Here is a 17817-nt window from a genome sequence, read left to right on the forward strand (position 1 = left end):
CTCTGGGGCTGAGGAGGCTGCTCCTGCCCTCCCAGAGCTGCCCTGGGCTCTAAGCAGTATCCACACTTGCATATCCACCTTGCCCCATGGGACCTCCAGGATGATGAAGGGCAGGAACAAGGCAGGAGCAAGTGCTGGGTTTCTGGGACACAGCCACCCACAGGCTCCTCCAGACACCTTCTCCTGCAAGGCCATGGCCAGGGGAAACCCTGACATTTCATCCTCCTCCCATCATTCACCCATACAGCACAGGCTTTTCAGAGTCAATGTTGTGATGGAGAGGCAGGAGGTAGGACATAAAAGGAGGGGGAAGGTCTGGGGGTTTGCATACAGTTGTGCTCCTGCACCTCATTGCAGTTGTCTGTGACAAGGGAGGACTCAGCTGAGCAGCACCATGAAGTTCAGATTTGCTACTGCACATCAACCAAGTGATACTGGAGCTGCTGCACAGCAGCCCTGATGGAACAGGACAACAGCCTCCCTGCAGCTGCCCAAGCTCAGCCATGGCCACAATGCCACAACAGCACCATGGCTTTGCAAAAAGTCACAAGAGAAGGTGAGTGTTCAAGCTTCAACATCTTTATTAAAGCAGACAGCAGGTAATCCAGAACCCCACAAGAGAAACTGAGTGTTCAAGCTTCAAAAACACTTTATTCAAGCAAACAGCAGGTAAATCCAGAAACAGTTTAGCACCCCACAGCAGTCAGATGCCAGCAGTGAGCAAGGCATCCCAACATCCCAGTAGTCACAGCTGTGCTGCCTAGCCAGGAGACAAGCTTTGTCTTTTGTCTCTCTCTGCTGGCTATAAAGCACAAGATTAAGTTTGACATCAAGATGCATGCAAACACCACAGTGAGGACTCCCAGACAGCAGCTCTTAGATGCCATCCAGAGAAACGTCACTAGAAACTAGAATGTCAGAGAAAACATTAACACAGACAGGGCTGTAGGAAGTTAGAGAGTTAAGAGAAGTTAAGGAAGAACAACAAGTTCCACAAGCCTGGGCATCAGGTTTCTAGAGACCGATGAAAATACAGCCCTCCAAGCTTGTGAGCACTGAGCTCAGTAACTAGGCTGGGGGCCAGTCCCTGCCCTTTCCTTGCAGAGCTCCAGCTGAACAGTGTTCCTTCCCTCAAGGACTACTGCTGGGCCTCAGGTCACTCGCCCAGGTTAGGTTTAAATGCCAGATCAAACTGCAGAGTTTAGGTTAAAACTAAGCTGTGGGTTAGATTTAAATGCCAAATCAAACTGAAAAGAACAACCAACAGGCCCTGGGAACAGGCAGTGCAGTTTAGCAGATGTGTTAGCAGGTGTCACACATCAGCAGTGCTCAGCTTCAGGTCACACAGCAGAGTGGCACCATTAGAGAGCTGACACTGATTTTCCTCCCTCCACTCAACACCCAAGGGAGCAAGACTGGAATTTCCAGCCACAACTGGAGTGAGCAGCCCATGCCCACACACCAGCACCCCCCCCAGTGCCACAGCAGGCCAGCCTCTCTAAGTGCTACATGTACCCATCCAGAGCAGTGACCAGAGCCCTCCAGACAGCTATCAGCCCCAAGCCCTGCATTCACCTTTAATTCCTCAGGTCTTTGTAACTAATTTGAAGGAAATTTACAACACCACAGAGCACACAATCTAACTTGACTAGTTTCCACTAAACACTCAAGCACCACTCTTGTGACTGAAGGCAGGAAGCCAATTCAAGACAGCACAGCTATTTGAAACGGTTCAGCCTATGGAGGAGGAAGTGTCTAAGGATGTACATAACAGACTGAAGATTGTATCTGCATCACCACAGGAGAGTGAAAAAATAGGACTGCAGGAAATTAATCCATGTTAGATACTAACCATCAAGCTTCGCAGATGACATTGCGTGATAAGCATAGAACAATTATGGGAAACACTGTCCCCGATAATTAAGTACACCCATAGTGCAACATATGGAGGTCACTGCCTCCGATATAACACTGTGGTAGGCAAAAACTACCTTGTTCTTTACACATTATGGGAGACACTGCCCCCGATAATGTCAGTTAGGTTTCATGATACATAAGGTACTGGAAGTTTGCAGGAAGCTGCCTTTTGAAAATTGTGCCAATGCCTAATCTGACGTACAGGGAGTTTCTGTGTGTTGCCACAGGTGGAACTAGGGCTACACAGCAAGGCCCTCTGCTGGGACCAGGGCCAGGAAGGAAGCTGTGCTCCCTGTGAGAGCACACAGCATCCAGAAAGGGGAGCAGGGAGAAGTCTGAAGCCCACAGAGGGGCACAGACCCTGCAAGGAAGACAAATTTCTGGTATTGGAATTTCCACCCAGATTATCAGCATTTCAAGGATTACTTTGGAGTGCAACCTGGATACTCGCTACCAGGTTTGCACCTTCAAGTTTCTTCCAGAGGGGTGTTTTCGCCACAGAAAGCTTAATCGCTAGTTTTCCAAAACTTTTTGAGGGTCTTGTTTTGATTATTTTAAATGCAAAGTTCCAGTATCATGTTTGATTGTAATAGCAGATGCTGCTTTATTCAAAAACGACAGTATAACTGTCATAATTATGGAAGGCACTGCTTCCGATAATTATCTTCTATAAAAAAAACACACCATTTATAGTGAACACTGTCACTGATAAATAAATAAAGAAATAAATATCTCAGTGCCAAACAAGAGCCAACCTGCAAAATGACATCAGTCAGAGTTTGGCCAGCAAGAGACTCGATTTCACACAAGGCCCCTGAAGCAGCAAGGTCTGAAGTGCCAGTCTAAAGACATTTCTGCTGCAGGACTTGCTGAGGTGCCAGCCGAGGATATCAAGGGGACATTGAATAATCTTTGGATCATTTTCCCTGGGTATTGATACCTGCCTTGGCAGAAGCAAGCCTGCAAGATGTCACTGGGACCTTGCTGTTGAGTAAAGGCAGGCAGGCACTTCAGAGCTTGCTGATAATCCAGCACTTGCGGGCAATTACTACAACATTGTTTAATTTTTGAACTGCAGCTCCCTGCTAGAGAAGGGACCCTTGTTAACAAATGTTCAGAGGAATCCATTCCCTGTCACTAGGTTTAGGTGGCCAACAATTACAAGCCTGAATAGATGAGGTACCTCCCCACTCAAGGTACCAGTTCAGGAAACACCTGAGTTCTTAGTTTTAAGTACACTGGAGCAGCTGTACATAACCAGTTTGGACTGAGGTTAGGTGGGAGCCTGGTGAGAGACTTCATGGTAATCTTACTACTGCTTTAAAACTGCCTCCTGTGAATCTGTCAAGGTGAGATGTAAATTTTATGCTCAACTTTGGTCAAAAATGTTTTGCTGCCAGAACATGGCATTACTCCAGGAAAGTAATGCCATGTTAGGGAGTGGGTTTCACTTACATTTCAGGGGGTTTGGTTAGGTTTTACGATATATAAGGTACTGGAAATCTGCAAGAAGCTGCCATTTAAAAATCATGCCAAATGCCTAATCTGAGGTACAGGGAGTTTGTGTGTGTTGCTATAGGTGGAACTAGATCTACACAGCAAGGCCCTCTGCTGGGACGAGGGCCAGGAAGGAAGCTGTGCTCCCTGTGAGAGCACACAGCTCTCCTGTACCTTACACGGGTAATCCAGGTGTTTGCTGTGTCTAGATTTCGTTGTCTGTATTCCAGATATCACCCACCAAAGCATTGGCAGCCCCTTTAATGGTCCAGGTCGCCAGGGCCATCTGCTCTTTCAGCTCATTCACATCCACGCTGGTCTGGTTGGCTGCCAGCTGCTCCAGGTTCTCCAGCAGACTCTTCAAGGTGTGGCTGCCTCTGCCGAAGAAGATGTGGCGGAAGGGAGCATCTTTTGGCGAGAGGTATGGAGAGAGGAAGTCGTATTCCACCTGAGTAGAGGTGCAAATAGAGGGTTATATTCTCACCTCCTAAGCTTTTCTTTCCTGATCTGCCCATCTCTGATCCCCACTCAGCCCTTTCCCACAGCAGCTCTGCAAGGGCCAGACCCTCTCTCATGAGCAAGCCATCACGTTGCCACTAAGCAAGTGGAAGAGACACCAGTCTGCACAGTGTCCATTAGGGAAAGGCCCATCCCAGCCAGCACTCTCTTCCTTTGTGAAGGAAGAAAAACCAGTTGAAGATACCCACCTTCATCATCCTGTCATTCAGGGCTCTGCGGACAATCCTGTTTTCCCTGTCGCTGTTTTCAATGTCTCTTCTCAGTGCAAGTGCAGCTCGCTGGAAGTCTCCACGAGCAAAATACAGCCAGTTCAAGGTCAGCCCCAGTTCCTGCAAGGGAGGAGCTGTTAGCAAACCTGATTTTCTTCTTTTGCTGCTCTCTTACCAAAAGAAAGTGTTGGGATTTTTTTTTTCTTGGCAGTTTAGCCAAGTAGCAGAACAAGTTCCTGGCAGGCTCTTCTGAGGTCACTCCCTACCCACAGTTTCTTGTAGATTTTCAGCAAAGGTGCAAATGAGATGGAAAGCTGCACTATGCTGTGAATGATAACCAGAGAAGAAACTGCTCACATCCATTTCCTCAAGAGCTCAGAACATCCAGATCAGCTAAATCTGTCTGCCACAGCTACTCTGCCTGCACAGCTCTATAAGGAACATCTATTCTGGCCACACTTCACTACCCTTTTATGTCTACAGGAGAAAGGTGTCCATCCTGCTGTATGCACTGGCACAGGGCCTTATTAGCACATGGGCCCCATAATCACCAGGGATTTGGTGAACTCAGAGTCCTTCTCACCTTCACATCATCTTTGAAATGCCAAAGCTTCTCCTGGAATGACAGCAATTCGTCACTGTATCTATCCAAGTCCAGGAAGAGCTCATGGTCATGGGTCATCCTGAGAGCTATTTGTCCAGCAACTTCTGCAGCAGTAAGCATGAGAGCATACAAGTTGACAGTCCTCCTTTTCAGGTTAGCCACAGTGTCCTCAGTAGTGCCCAAAAAGGCATACTCATCACCTTTCTGCAAGAAAGAAGGTATTGAAGTTAGCCAAGAATGCTTTTCCAGTTAGACTTTTTTCATCCCCCACCAAAGGTTGCTTGTTACCTCCTCTCCATCCCATCTCCCTGCGCTGCTAAGAAGCAAAGACTCAAGTGGCAAAACTCCAAAGCACTGGGAAGGGCATGGAGTTCTTGTATCTCATCCCTGACAGCTTTCAGTGACCAGCAGGATGTTCTGCTCAGTACTTGCTCAGGGCAATGATATCACTTCCACAATGCCCTCTGCTTGCTGACCAGCAGGCTGTAGAACAGTTTTTCACTGATGCAGCAACAGATTGACATCTTTCTATTGCTTTCAGCTTCCAATTCATTGACATCTGAACCTCCAGAAAAGCAAGTGACCCCTCTCCCCAAAAACCTGCAAGTATTCAGTACTTTGGAACAGAGGCTGTAAGGCCAGCCTTGTCCCAGGAGCAGTCTTGACAGCAAGTACTGCCACAGCCACCAGGTCCAGAGGCTGCACCTCCTCCCTCTGAGAGGCTCTTGCAAGGACATTGAGCATGGACAGCACCTTTTGCCCTGCCACCAACTTTTGCTCTAAGATATCCTTACAGCACTCTGCATGGAATGAGCACACCAGGCAAGCACAAATTACTTACATCATAGAAACCAAAGGAAACCACTGGGATTCCAGAGTAGGCCAGAAAAGGGAACGCTGCATTATCCAGATCAAGGGGAACGCTGCAGAAAATAAGCACTGAGCAGTTACCAACTGGTTTGGGCACCCCAGGAGAAAAGCTACAAGCTCTACAATTGAAGCTCTGAGACAACAGAACTCTAGACAAGACTGAAGGAGTCCCAGCCAAATCCATGGTCCTTCCTGTCCATTCCCTGCCACTGGACTTGGTACAAGGCTGTTCTTGTCCTGCAGGAAGGTGGCTGGGCTGCCTCAGGCAGCTTGGGGCAGCACAGTTAGTGCTGTACTATTAACACTTGCCTAACCCCATGTCAGAAGGTAGAGCCCACCCAGACAACAGTATGGCACTCCAGCAGAATCCATACTGTTTGCTCCTTTATGGAGATCTGCTTTCTCCAGATAAAAGAGATGAATGACAGTACTTACACTTTCTTTATCCAGTCACTGCCAAATCTGCTATCCAGGAAACGCGCCTTGTTTGCAGGGTCCTTTACCTGCACAGAGATGAGAATCACTGCACTTGTTCTGACATCTGCCTAGGCTTCTAGCTCCATCCTGGAGCTCACACTGATGTGTAGATGCCAGAGTAAGGTGTGCTCCCCTGACCTTTCTCCACACTGGCACATCTGCACTGAACTGTGGCATTTGCTGATTTTAGATTCTGCATGTGTCAACTGCAATTCCCAGAGCCCAGTTGATTTCAGACAGGGCCCCTTCAGAATCACAGGTTTTTCTCCTAAATGGGTCTTTCTCCTGTCAGGTGGGCAAAGTGACCCAGCACAGCTCTGTCTGCTTTCAGTTCCCCCTTAAAACCACAGTCACCTTGATCAGATCAATGCCCTTTAACTCACCCTCTTCATAGTTGTCTCCAGCAAAGAGTACAGCAATGGGCTAGCAGAAATCTTGATGTCTGAGGAGCCTGCAAAAAATGAGAGGGTATTTGACATACTGCCACCATCAACCACTACTGCTAGAGCTGCCCACCTCTGATCTGCAGCTACAGTTGCCAAAGGACCTTCAACAGACACAGGACAGTCTACTGGGATTTAGCAGAGTTGACTCCTCATGGCTTAGGCTGTACCAGCCTCCCAGCTTCAATGACAGCAGGATAATAAATGGAGTCATGCCAGTCTTCAGCCAAACACCCACCAGCCACCTTGTGGCACAGCCCCCATTCCTAGAGGTTAAGGGATGTCTGTTCAAGCTATTCTAGTCTCACCCAATTTGAAGAAGTACTTGAAATAGTAGCAGGTTACCCAGGACTGCAGTATCCAAGTTGATATAAGTGAAGGCTTTGGCATGCAGCGTGGTAGAGTACCCCTAGAACAAAACAAGTATTTTAATAATGAGAAGTAGCAGCCCAACACCAGAATGTTTAATCCACAGGAACAACTGCACAGCCATCCTGCAGAACTCTATTGAACAACCAATACCTCCAGCCACTCGGTAGCACCCACGGCTCCGTACTCTCCCGCACTCCAGCTAGCAAAGATAATGCTGCGCCGTGGCTTGTAGTCCTCTGTAAAGAGAGAGAGACTCAGAGGTCTGCCCTTTCCCCATGGAGATGCAGATTAGCACTGCAGGCCTGGGATGATGAATTGCCTGCTCCTCAGACAGCGCTGCTGCAGAGAAATGTGCCCGTCGCACGGACACTGCACCCTGCCCCCACATGCTGCAGGACTGCGCAGGAGAACAATGCTGTCTGCATTTCCACTCTGTTTTGTTTAGCTGCCTGAGCCCAAAATTAACCCTGGAGACAAGTGTGCTCACACTAACTGCCACCATGCAGTCCCCACTGTTACCAGCTGGTTAGACACTTCAGAGTTTTCCCACTTTGGGCCTGGCTGTCCAAGAGACAGCTCAAGTTTAAGGCTTGCATCCTGTGTTATCCAAAGACACACTGGTAACTGAGACATGCCAGATACAGGCAGGCAGTCCCTTGGAAGTGAATGCTCATTGCAGACAAGTTGTATTGGACAAGAAACAGCTCATCAGGAAGCTTTGTCAGAGTCCCTACACCTTCTAAAGGACTGCTTTGCAACTGGGCTCTCCAGTGTTAACACAGAGAGCTAGACCTGCATCACCACCCACCCTCGTGCTTTTGTTCACAAATATTTACCACTTTTCACCACGTCTGAGATCACATAGGCAAGTTCCAACAAGATGGCAGTGCCAACTCCAGCCTTGGCTGCTCCTGGCCCCCAGGAGTCTCTCTGCGCTCCGAGCACAACGTACCGGTCTGTGAAGGAGACAAGATCAAGACCTGAGCTGCAAGCTTCAGACTGCAAGTACCATTTATGAGAAGAGCAGCTTTCAGCTTCTGTTTTAGGAAAAGAGTCTGCAGTCTGATCCCTGAATCTGGCACACAGAGTGCTCTCATTAGCCTTTCCCTGGCAGCATGGTTCAGATTTCTCCCTGATGCTCAGGGGGAGGCCTTGGTTCTGCTGACAAAGAACTGTCATCTGTCTGGGAGCAGCTGTCCCATTCCAATGGCCACAGAAGGGTTCCTCTCAAGACTGATCCACAATGCAGCTGTTGTTACCTGGTTCTTCAAATCCCTTGATAACACCAAAGATGTTCAGAATCTTCCTATCCACCATGACGTTGTTCACAGTCAGTTTCACTGTCATCTTGCTGCTGCTGCTCACTGTCACCTTACATCCCATGATGTCAACTCTCCACTCCTCAAGGCATTTCTCTCCATCCATTTTTCTGAGAGAAAAAGAAGATCCTTTGAACTCATTATCCAGCTCTAACCTTGTTTAGCTCTTGTGTGAAAAATGCACACCTGCAATGCAGGTGCAACCTTGTTCAGGGCCTGCCTCTGAGAGAGTTTGCAGTTCTGTGTCACTAATTATGCAGGGAGGGGTAGAATGCAGAGACCAAGAGGAATCCAACACTAGATTAAGTTCAACCTTTAAGGCATGAGACTCCTCTCCAGCCAGTTCCAGAACATGCTCCCTGCCACACACAGCAGAGAGCAGCAGAGAGCTCTGTCTCACAGCACCTCACACCACCCTCAGTCCTGGCAAGAGGCAGCACGTCAGCCAGCATGACAGCAGAAACACTTACCCAAACAGTCTGGCTGCTGCTCCTCTAGAGATAGTTTGGACAGGAATTTGAGGTAGTCCAGAAGATTCCACTGGTGGGAACTGGGTGTGGTTGAAAGAAGGGAAGCCTGGGGTGAAAGGGTCTCCAGTTCCAAGGTGGGCCTGTGAAAAGCAAGAGGAGTCCTCAAGTCTCACCAGAGTCCAACAGTTTTCCTCTACACAAGGACACTGCTGGACTGCTCAGGCTGCAGCCCCCAGCCAGAGAGGTTCTCAAGAACAACCAGGGGAACCAGTTACATACTCACATGTGCAAAGGGGACATAGGAATCTGCCTTCTTGTCATTTGAGGGGCCCGGGTACATCAGGACACCAACTGCTCCTTCCTTTCTGGCATTTGCAACCTGCAGCAAAGAGAAACATTGAGTGTACATCTGCACTGCAAGCCAGGGGAGTGCAGGCAAGAACATGGAGTGAAGGTTGTGCTTCTCAGTGCCCAACTCCACAGCAGATTTTAACAGCTACCTGACAGATACACAAGGCAACTGAATCCTAGCAGCTCAGCCCTACTTCCAGGTAAACTGTGTCTAACATCCTTTTGAACTGTCAGGACACATCACAGTGTCTCAGTCTATTATTCTTTCAGCTCATACTTGCTCCTTGGAGCAGCTTAAAATGTAATGTTATTTAATTTTGATTATGCTCCATCCATTTTCCCAAGATGAGATTAGTCTCAAGACAAGCAGCCACTGGAGGCTCATCTTCACACAGAAAATGGTGGCAGAGTGTATTAGCCAGGTCCCTGTTTAACACACCTACAACCCAGCTCTGGTATGCCACTGGTACAAACACTCTTGTACAGCTAGACACCAGTTTGGAAAGTGGGAATGGGATTGGAGAACCAGTGACCGCATTTTTTAGAAGCACTTTCTGGCTCTGTCTGTCTCAGATACCTGCAGACAAGGCTGAGTCCAACTGCAAAGGGTCCTGTGCCCCAGCCCCCCCAGGAGCACCCATCTGAGGGGCAGCAGGCAGCTCTGGGTCAGACATGGAACAGGCTTGCATACTGAAACACCTGGATCCTTTAGCCCGCTTGGCTATTTGGTTCTGTTCTCTACAGAGGGAACACTACAGCAGCATGCATGGCCACCAGCTGGACACAGTACCAGCACTGCCATGTGGTCCAGGGAACAGTCAGCAAGGGCCCAAGTGACACACTGCAGCCAAACTTTGAAAGTATCTGGCTACAGCAGCAAGAGGTGTCCTGGAGGCAAGGCTGTCCTGCTTCTGGCAGCCTTATGGCTGTGTCTAGAGTGATATTAGCCAGCTCTGCTCCCAGGCTGGCTCCCAGCCCCACTGCTCCAGAGGTCTGGTTGCTCCAGCAAACTGCCTGAGGCCAAGAAGAATTGCACCATGAACAGTAACAAACTCTGCTCAGCCTCAGTGTCCAGACCTGCACGTGGACTTTAGTGCAAACAAGCAAGACCAGGCCTGCAGAACAATCCTACATACAGGAGTTCTACAGACCTAAAACAGACATACCTCTGCACCTCAAAGAGTAGGAAGCATAGCTTCCTGCTGCCAAGTCTAGCCAGGCTTTGGGGCAGACACTGCTTACCTTCTCAGCAAGGGTTATTTTTCCAGCTCTGAAGATGATTATAGCTCCATTCATTGAAACACCCAAATTTCGTATCTTCTGAAAATCTTCTTTCCGTCCATAGTTGGCATAGACGGGTTTGCCCTGCAACAGGAACACTGGTTGTGAATGCAGCAGTCCTAAGTCAGTAAGATACCTGAAACAGCTACAGAGTCACTGTTACAGTGACTCCTGTTAAAGCAGGGAGCTGAAGCTCAGCAATGTAAACTGATCCAGTGCAAGATGCCTGTTGGAGCAGCACTTCTGCCAAGGCTCCTGTCTGGATTCCAGCAGAGAAGTTTAAAGTTACTCCTGCAGCTTGCTGCAGTAAGAATACCATGTGGGCCCATTCCTCTCTCCCCACTCTGACCACCCCACCCAGCTCTCTTAACTCAGAGGGGTTCATACACTCCCTATCTTAAAAGGGATTTATTTTTTAAGTGTACAGACATTTCCAGGATTTTTCTGGAGTCACTTACAGTAACTGTGCCACTCTTGCTGTAAGCCACATATGCATCAGGACTCTCCAACTCTTCTTGACCATCTTCTACAATGAACACTTGGTTCCTGCTGCTGTTAAAGGTAGAGACAGTGTTTAACTTTTTCACACGAGAATTTAATTAGCTCAGTAGTCTGAGTTAGTATTCTGACTGTATTCAGTCTGTGCTCTAACAATTCTGATCAAGTCAATGGAGCCTGAAACAGGCAGACTCATCCCACCAAATATCTTCCATGTAAAAATCTCTGGAGTTGGTCAGAGACATTAATGAAGGCTGATTTCTAAGACTAGTACCAGAAAGAATATCTGCTTCCAAGTCTCTCAGTCACCTCCAAAGAGAAGCTGAGCAAACTAATTTCCCCTGATAAAAAGGGGAAGTAAGACATGAGGGTGTGAGCTGTCAGACAACACAATGCCTCTTGACACCCTCCTGGGCTACAGGAGGAGCCACTGCCAGGTGTGCAGCCCTGTCTGGGTGACAAGACAGAGTCACCTGTGCCAGCAGTTTTAGACACAGGGAATCTGCCTTTCAGCTGAGTTTTCACTCAAGTTTGTTTTCTGTCCACTTCCTAAGCATACTTGGAGGAAACAGCTCCCCCAGGAAACATCCAGAGTGCTGCTTCCAGACCCTTTGGATTTAGAAAGCCTGAGAAGAGGCAGGAGCAGTTATTGCTTTGCTAGATTGAGGCTGACTTGGCAGAGTGGCAACTGGCTCACAATTTTCACATCATTTTAAGCAGAAATCACACGTTTGCTCAAGACTACAGGTATCCATGTACATGTATCCATCCAGGTGCTATATGGACAAGATGTGCACTTATTCTTTAACATACCTGCCTTTATCCTGCAGCCTAACATAGTGCTCATCGTTCCACACGTCATCCATGCGGAAGCTGGTGAACTGGTCGTGAATGTAGCTGGCAGTGCTCTCATCTTCAGTTTTGCCAGCTTCAAAAGAATTCTTACCTTCTCTTTGCCTGTAGGTAACAGATATACATATAGCTTAGGCTACAGCACCAGGCTGCACTGCAGCCTGCAAAGCCATTTAAGCCTGAGTTTAAAACACACCACCTTGCATAAGGCCCTTGTTCTCCAAATGAGCTCAAGTTCTGCTCACAGGCTGTGCCTCTCTCAAAGCTCTAGGTAAACCTCCTGGAACCCTTACCTCAGGTTGGTCTCAAGACGTCCAATTGACAGTTTAGATGACAACATGTTTCTTAATTCAGGCCAGTATAAGATACGTGGTCCAGGAACCACTTCTTCCTCCATTCCATCATCTGAGAAGTAAGATGCAGTAGGAGTCATCTCACAGTTGCCACTTCCATCCAGACACCTGTTAACCCTCTGCATGCGTCCACGATAACTCAGGTAGCCGATGAGAAACCCTGTGGAAAGAACAGGAATTTCTTTGTGCTGCAGAAAAATTACTGAACCTCACCACACAGCTTCAGAGTTGAGATACATCTCTGCTCTCAACATTTTTGATGAGCTGGCTTACCCAAGGACAGACAAATATGCAGCCTGACATTTTGTCTGAGCTGGCATGTTTAAAGGGGCACTGTAAATCTGATCTTACACTTGGCAGAGTCCCTCCAGCACCACTTGGAAAGGAAAATATTCTCTTTAGGCCAATGGCATTGTTAAAACCTTAAGAGACAAGTACCAAAGGCTTTACTCATCTGTTGACTTATATCTCTACAGAAGTGTTAGGAGTTAATGGAGGAAAAACCAAAACTTTGACATGGATCAGTCTTCTCTTCAGTTAAGTCACAGCTCTCCACATCAAACTGCACAATTCTTTCTGCCAGTGATGTACCATAAATCTGATCTAGACATAGTTAGTGACAAGAGGCTGTGGCCTGGATCCCAGTTGTTGAATTATCTCCGAAAACAATACAGATTGGAATTTAATAACCTCAGATTACATTCAATACTGGAGTCCACTTCATGCAGTTGCCTACCACCCTTCCTTACCAATCAAAAGGAGGAGGGCAGCTGCCATGATTATGAAGCAGAGGTTCTTGCCATTCCTCCGTGGAGGAGGCATGCTGGCATGCAGGTGCTCTGGTCTCCCAATTTCCCCTCCTTCCTCCTCATCAGCAGCCAGGTTCATCTCCACATGGCTGTTGTCTCCGTCCGTTTGCCGGGCAATGCTGAAGCGCGTGTACGATGTTGGCTCGCCACTGAACTGTGAGGAAAGGCAGTCAGGAGATGGAAGAGTTGGCCACACCTGCTACAGTTCTTGCAGTCAGCTGCACCTGTGCTCCACCCCAAACACTGCTGGTCCATCTGCAGCTGCTCCAGCACAGCGAGCATTTGGGCTGTCAGTAAGTCAGGATGGATGCTTTAAACACAGATAAGACTCAAAGACACTCAGGGTCTCCAGAGTCTATTTAGATTCCATTTACCCTGCACAAGTTTGGAGCCACACTGATCAGTCTAGCCTGGAGTCTTACAGATATGAAGCAGCCAATGGCATCAGCATTTTCCATGTGACCCCATGGCTGAGGCTGATTCATGCAGAAACTCCTGGTTTTAATCAGCAGAGCCCAGATCAGTCTTGACTGTGTACAATATACACTTTGATGAACACAGAGGAAACAGAAAGCAACTGTTCACGGGCCTTTGAGCCACATCCACTTTGATGTAAATACTCTCATCCAGCACCTGGATAATTTTGTATTAAACTGCCCTATGGCTACCCTTAAATTACACTATTACACATATGCTAGTATTACAAAGCAGCTAGGCTGAAGAGAGATGACCCCTGGGCATTACGCTAGCTAACATGAAAGCTGAGCCTACACCTCTTGCACCCACCAACAATTGGCACTATTTGACAGGTTTTTACCAGTGCCCAAGCAGAGCTCTTAGGCTGGAGCCCACTTTTCTAAACAGGTGCAAGGCACAGCCCAGCCTCCCACAGAACAGCAGCCCATGCACAAGGCAGCTGCTCAGATTAACTCAATTCCAGGCTTAGCCAGGCACTGGCAGAACCACTCCTCTTCCATTAGAGATGCTGAAATTGCCTGCAGCCATGGTTCTGCTGGGGAGTAGAGTGAGACTGGCAAAAAGGAATAGCTCTGGGAGCAGCACTCTCCTTTGTACTGGAGAAGCACCTCGTAACAAGCATCCAAGCTCTGTTACAACCTCAGCAGCTCATCCACAGTTCTCAGCTCCCTCTCAACTGTATGTCAGAGCTGGAAGTGAAGACACCAGATTTCTGCTTGCTTGGGCAAAAGAAACCAGTGTCATTTCAGATTTGCAGTTCCACTCTGACCCACACTAACCACAATGAAGTGGCTGCCTGCTCATATTTTGGAAAAGGGCAACACTGCAATCTGTCCTAACACTCCCCCTGCTTAGCTGCTCCACAGCTTGGCTTCCCTCACACCTGAGGCATGTCCTCACACAGAGGACATGCCCCAACCCTACATATCCTCCATTCTTGTTCAGAGACCAAACCACCATACTCAGTTCTAGCCTTGGGTCATTTCACAATCCAAGCTCTCTAGGACCAGCAGGCTTGGCTGAACAAGTTCCTGCATATTTGTTTCAAGCACAGGTTGCTTTTAAAAGTTGGACTTGTGGTTGAATTCCCATCCCCCAAGTAACAATAGAACACATGTTGATTGTCCCAGTAGGCATTTGAACGGCTTCCTCAGCAGCACTTCCTTCTGCAACCTTATTCAAGGCCCTCCCCCCCTTCCTTAGCCCTCAGAGACCCAAAACACGATAGCAGCTAACGATAAACCCACCAGCATGAGCTGCTTGAGCCACTTCCTTATCATGGCCAGCTACTTGCAGTGACATTTGGCTCACCACCCATACATCAGCTCCTAATGCTGCTTTGGATTTATCATATTCTCCAATACTGATAAGTAGTGATATTTTTAAAATAAATATAGCTCCCTACTCATGTAGGAAATATCTTTCATGCAGTTCCATCAACACAGCCACCTGTTGCACAGTTTAGCAATACTCAATTCTGCAACTATTGTATGTCCAAATAGACAATGAACTACATGGAAAAATATAAAAATAATAATATACATATTATTATCATTACATATTATATGCATATACATATAATCTCATACACAGATGTTGTTGAACCTGTCTTCTGCAGTATCATCAGCCCACCAAGAGACACACAGCACTGGGGTACCATGTCTTACCAAGTTAGAGATTGCTGCTCTGGCATGATCCATTGCCTTCTGGACAAATGCAAACCAACTTCACCAAAGCCCTAGAAGTTCAGAATACAACACGGTTAGGCTGTTCCATTGCCAATACATTACACACCTGAGATCAGTTACTGCCACTAGTGCACTGCTTGCCCATGGATTTTCTGTGCATACTTCCACCCAAGTCACTACATTAGTGAACCTGCATGAACCTTGAATGCAACCTAGAAGTTCCCATGGCAATGATCAGCTCAAATCAACTCTTTCTGTTGAACTTTGGGCATACTGACAGGCATACAAACAAGGAACAGTCTCCAATGGCTAAGTTCAGCCAAGGGTCTTATTAATGGTGGGGACACCTCCATTTAGGGAGTGCTGGCAAGAGGCATTTACTCAACTGCCACCACGGACCCCAGATATCTAGATATCCTGGGCTCTGTCTCAATGACAGGAAGAGTCCAGCTGGAAAAGAGAGTCACATAAGGCAAAGCAGCAGAAACTCCAACCCCGACAAAACACTTCTAATACAAACATCCCTCCTAGAAAGCTATGTTCTCTACAACTTTATGAAGGCAATTTCTGTCTTGAAAAATCTCTGAAAATCAATAAGAGCATATTTCCAAAATAATTTCAGCAACTTTTAAAATTCTAAGTTCTCTGCAAACAGCAAACATATCTGAAAGGTAAACTAAAACTGATTTACTTCTCCATTTCTTCCTGAAGAAGGTTTGCAATTCAGCGAGTGACCAGACAGGTGCTGAGGTTGGGAACAAGCAACCTGAGTATGCCCTCAAGCGCCGCTGCTAATAGGTGCTCTGGTCCTCAGGTGCACGTGGATTAGCTCCACACCTGGGAGCTCTGCAAGGTTTTATTTGGAGATCAAAGGTTAACAGTGGCCATTGCTTATTTCACCTCTTATTTAAGGCAAGAACACGTGGAGGTGAAACCCCGACATATTAGAGAAGCCTTCCCCATGCGACAGCCTGAGGCCGCAGGCTCCTATCAAGGCAAAGTGGACTGAGCATGTGGAGGGTCTGCTAAAAGGAAACCGGGGAAGAAGCAGGGAAGCACAAAGGGCCTGCGGACATCGCACCTGGCAGGGATGCTGGCCGGGTGCGCGATGCCTCCCCGAGCCCCTCCAGCCAGGCCCCGATGTTCCAGAAATACGGCAACGAGAAGAAAAAGAGCGAAAAGCGAGCACGTTTGAGCAGCCACGCCGCGGGGCTGGGCGGCTCCGGTGTGGCGAGCAGGGCCCAGCTGCGGGCTGCCCGATAAGCGGCGGGGCGATAGGCGGGCAGCCGCGGGCACGTCCGCCCCGTGCCCGCCGAGCGGGCTCGTCAAGGTCGCGGGCTCTGCCGCATGCGGCGCGGCCCCCGGCGCCAACAGGGCCCCTGCGCCGCCGCCGCGGCTCCCGCGCCGCCTCCCCTCCTCCCTTTCTCCCTCCGTCCACCCGTCCGTCCCCGCCTCCTGCCCCGCTCCCTGGCCTTCCACTCCCGCCGCGCCGCGCCTCCGCGCCCGCTCACCCGCAGCAGCTCCAGCGCCGCGCTGGGCTCCTCTGCGGCGCCCGTAGTGCAGTTAACGCGGGCCGGGATTGGCCCAGGCGCGGGCCGGATTCGGAACGCCCCTACCGCGCAGGGCGGGCTCCGCCTCCCCGCTGCCCTCAGCACGTCCCCTTATGCGGCTCATGCCGCTGGTGCGGGGCCGCGTCCGGCCGCCCCACAGCCCACCCGAGGGTCGGGCTGCTGTGTGCCCCCCCGGCCTTGCTGCGCACAGGGAACGTAAGGAAGCACAGAACTATAGAGCCGAGCTGCAAGATCATCCAGTCCAACCATGAACCCAGCATCACCCCTGTAACCACTAAACCGTGTGACCCGGCACCTTTTAAGCACTCCAGGGGTCACGATTCTATGGCCTCTCTAGAAACCTATTCCAGTGCCTGAAACGGTGAAAAATAAATTTCTAATACCTAATCTGAATCTCCCATCTCACCTAAAGGCCATTTCCTCTAATCCTCTCACTGCAGCCATACTAGAAGAGACTCGTCCCCTCCTCACTACGACCTACTTCCTTTGTAACGAATGAAGCTGCTTGCTTTATAAATTGCCTTTAGGTGTCCTTGGTACGGTGGAGGAGCCACTGACCAAGGGGCATGTGTTTCACTGGCTGCACACCCAAGTCCCAGCTTCCCCCACAGGAAGGGCTGGAAGTGGGGCAGGGAGATGAGGTTAATAACTCTTTGTGGGAAGGCATGCAGTAGAAGAAGGAGTGGGTCACAGATTTAGCATTCACATCCTCTGAGCATTTTGAGGAATGAGAGCAGGAGAAATATTTTCCTCCCTGGATGGTGCAAACAATACACAGGACTTGCTTTGGCTTGGGAGGCTCTCAGCACCCTCAGGTCCCAGCAAGTCTCACATGCTCAGGGCTGCCTTTTTAGATCTGAATGGGCAGGGACACCCGAGGTGCCTTTCCTTTGTGCTGGGCTGCACAGATTGCTATTTTATTTGTACAACGGGAAGCGTGGCAGGTATTATGACTTCCAGCTCCTAAACACAAGAAGTATGGACAGCCTGCATCAGGACACAGGCTGTGGCCCAGCGTGAGAGAAGGTCACTGCTTCCAGCCTCAGTCCTTCAGCTCAGGGCATCCCTCAAATGCATGTCACAGTTACAGAACACTTCAAGGTTCCTGTGTGTGCATGTTCTGCAGTGCTGTGCTCATTTGTCCCTTGCTCATTAGAAAAATAAATCAGTAGGCCTGGATTATTGCCTCAAATCCTCTCCCAAGAAAGAAGGACGGGAGCTGAAAGTTTGTAGTTTGGCA

General features: G+C 48.8%; 1 protein-coding gene across 1 annotated transcript; it reads right to left on the minus strand.

The window, feature by feature from the left end:
• Positions 1 to 563: 563 nt before the first annotated feature.
• On the minus strand, positions 564 to 16601 carry TFRC (transferrin receptor). The gene is given in 20 exon segments (XM_058031335.1): positions 564 to 3666; positions 3668 to 3862; positions 4122 to 4262; positions 4726 to 4950; positions 5588 to 5669; positions 6052 to 6119; positions 6477 to 6544; positions 6882 to 6945; positions 7059 to 7144; positions 7745 to 7864; positions 8168 to 8337; positions 8698 to 8837; positions 8981 to 9076; positions 10291 to 10413; positions 10788 to 10881; positions 11641 to 11784; positions 11973 to 12192; positions 12782 to 12995; positions 14986 to 15056; positions 16518 to 16601. Coding segments are annotated over 19 exon segments (2505 nt in total). The 5' UTR covers positions 15019 to 15056; positions 16518 to 16601; the 3' UTR covers positions 564 to 3444.
• Between the last annotated feature and the right edge of the window lie 1216 nt (positions 16602 to 17817).

The sequence above is a fragment of the Melospiza georgiana genome, chromosome 10 (assembly GCF_028018845.1).
Source record: "Melospiza georgiana isolate bMelGeo1 chromosome 10, bMelGeo1.pri, whole genome shotgun sequence".
Taxonomy (NCBI): Eukaryota; Metazoa; Chordata; class Aves; order Passeriformes; family Passerellidae; genus Melospiza; species Melospiza georgiana.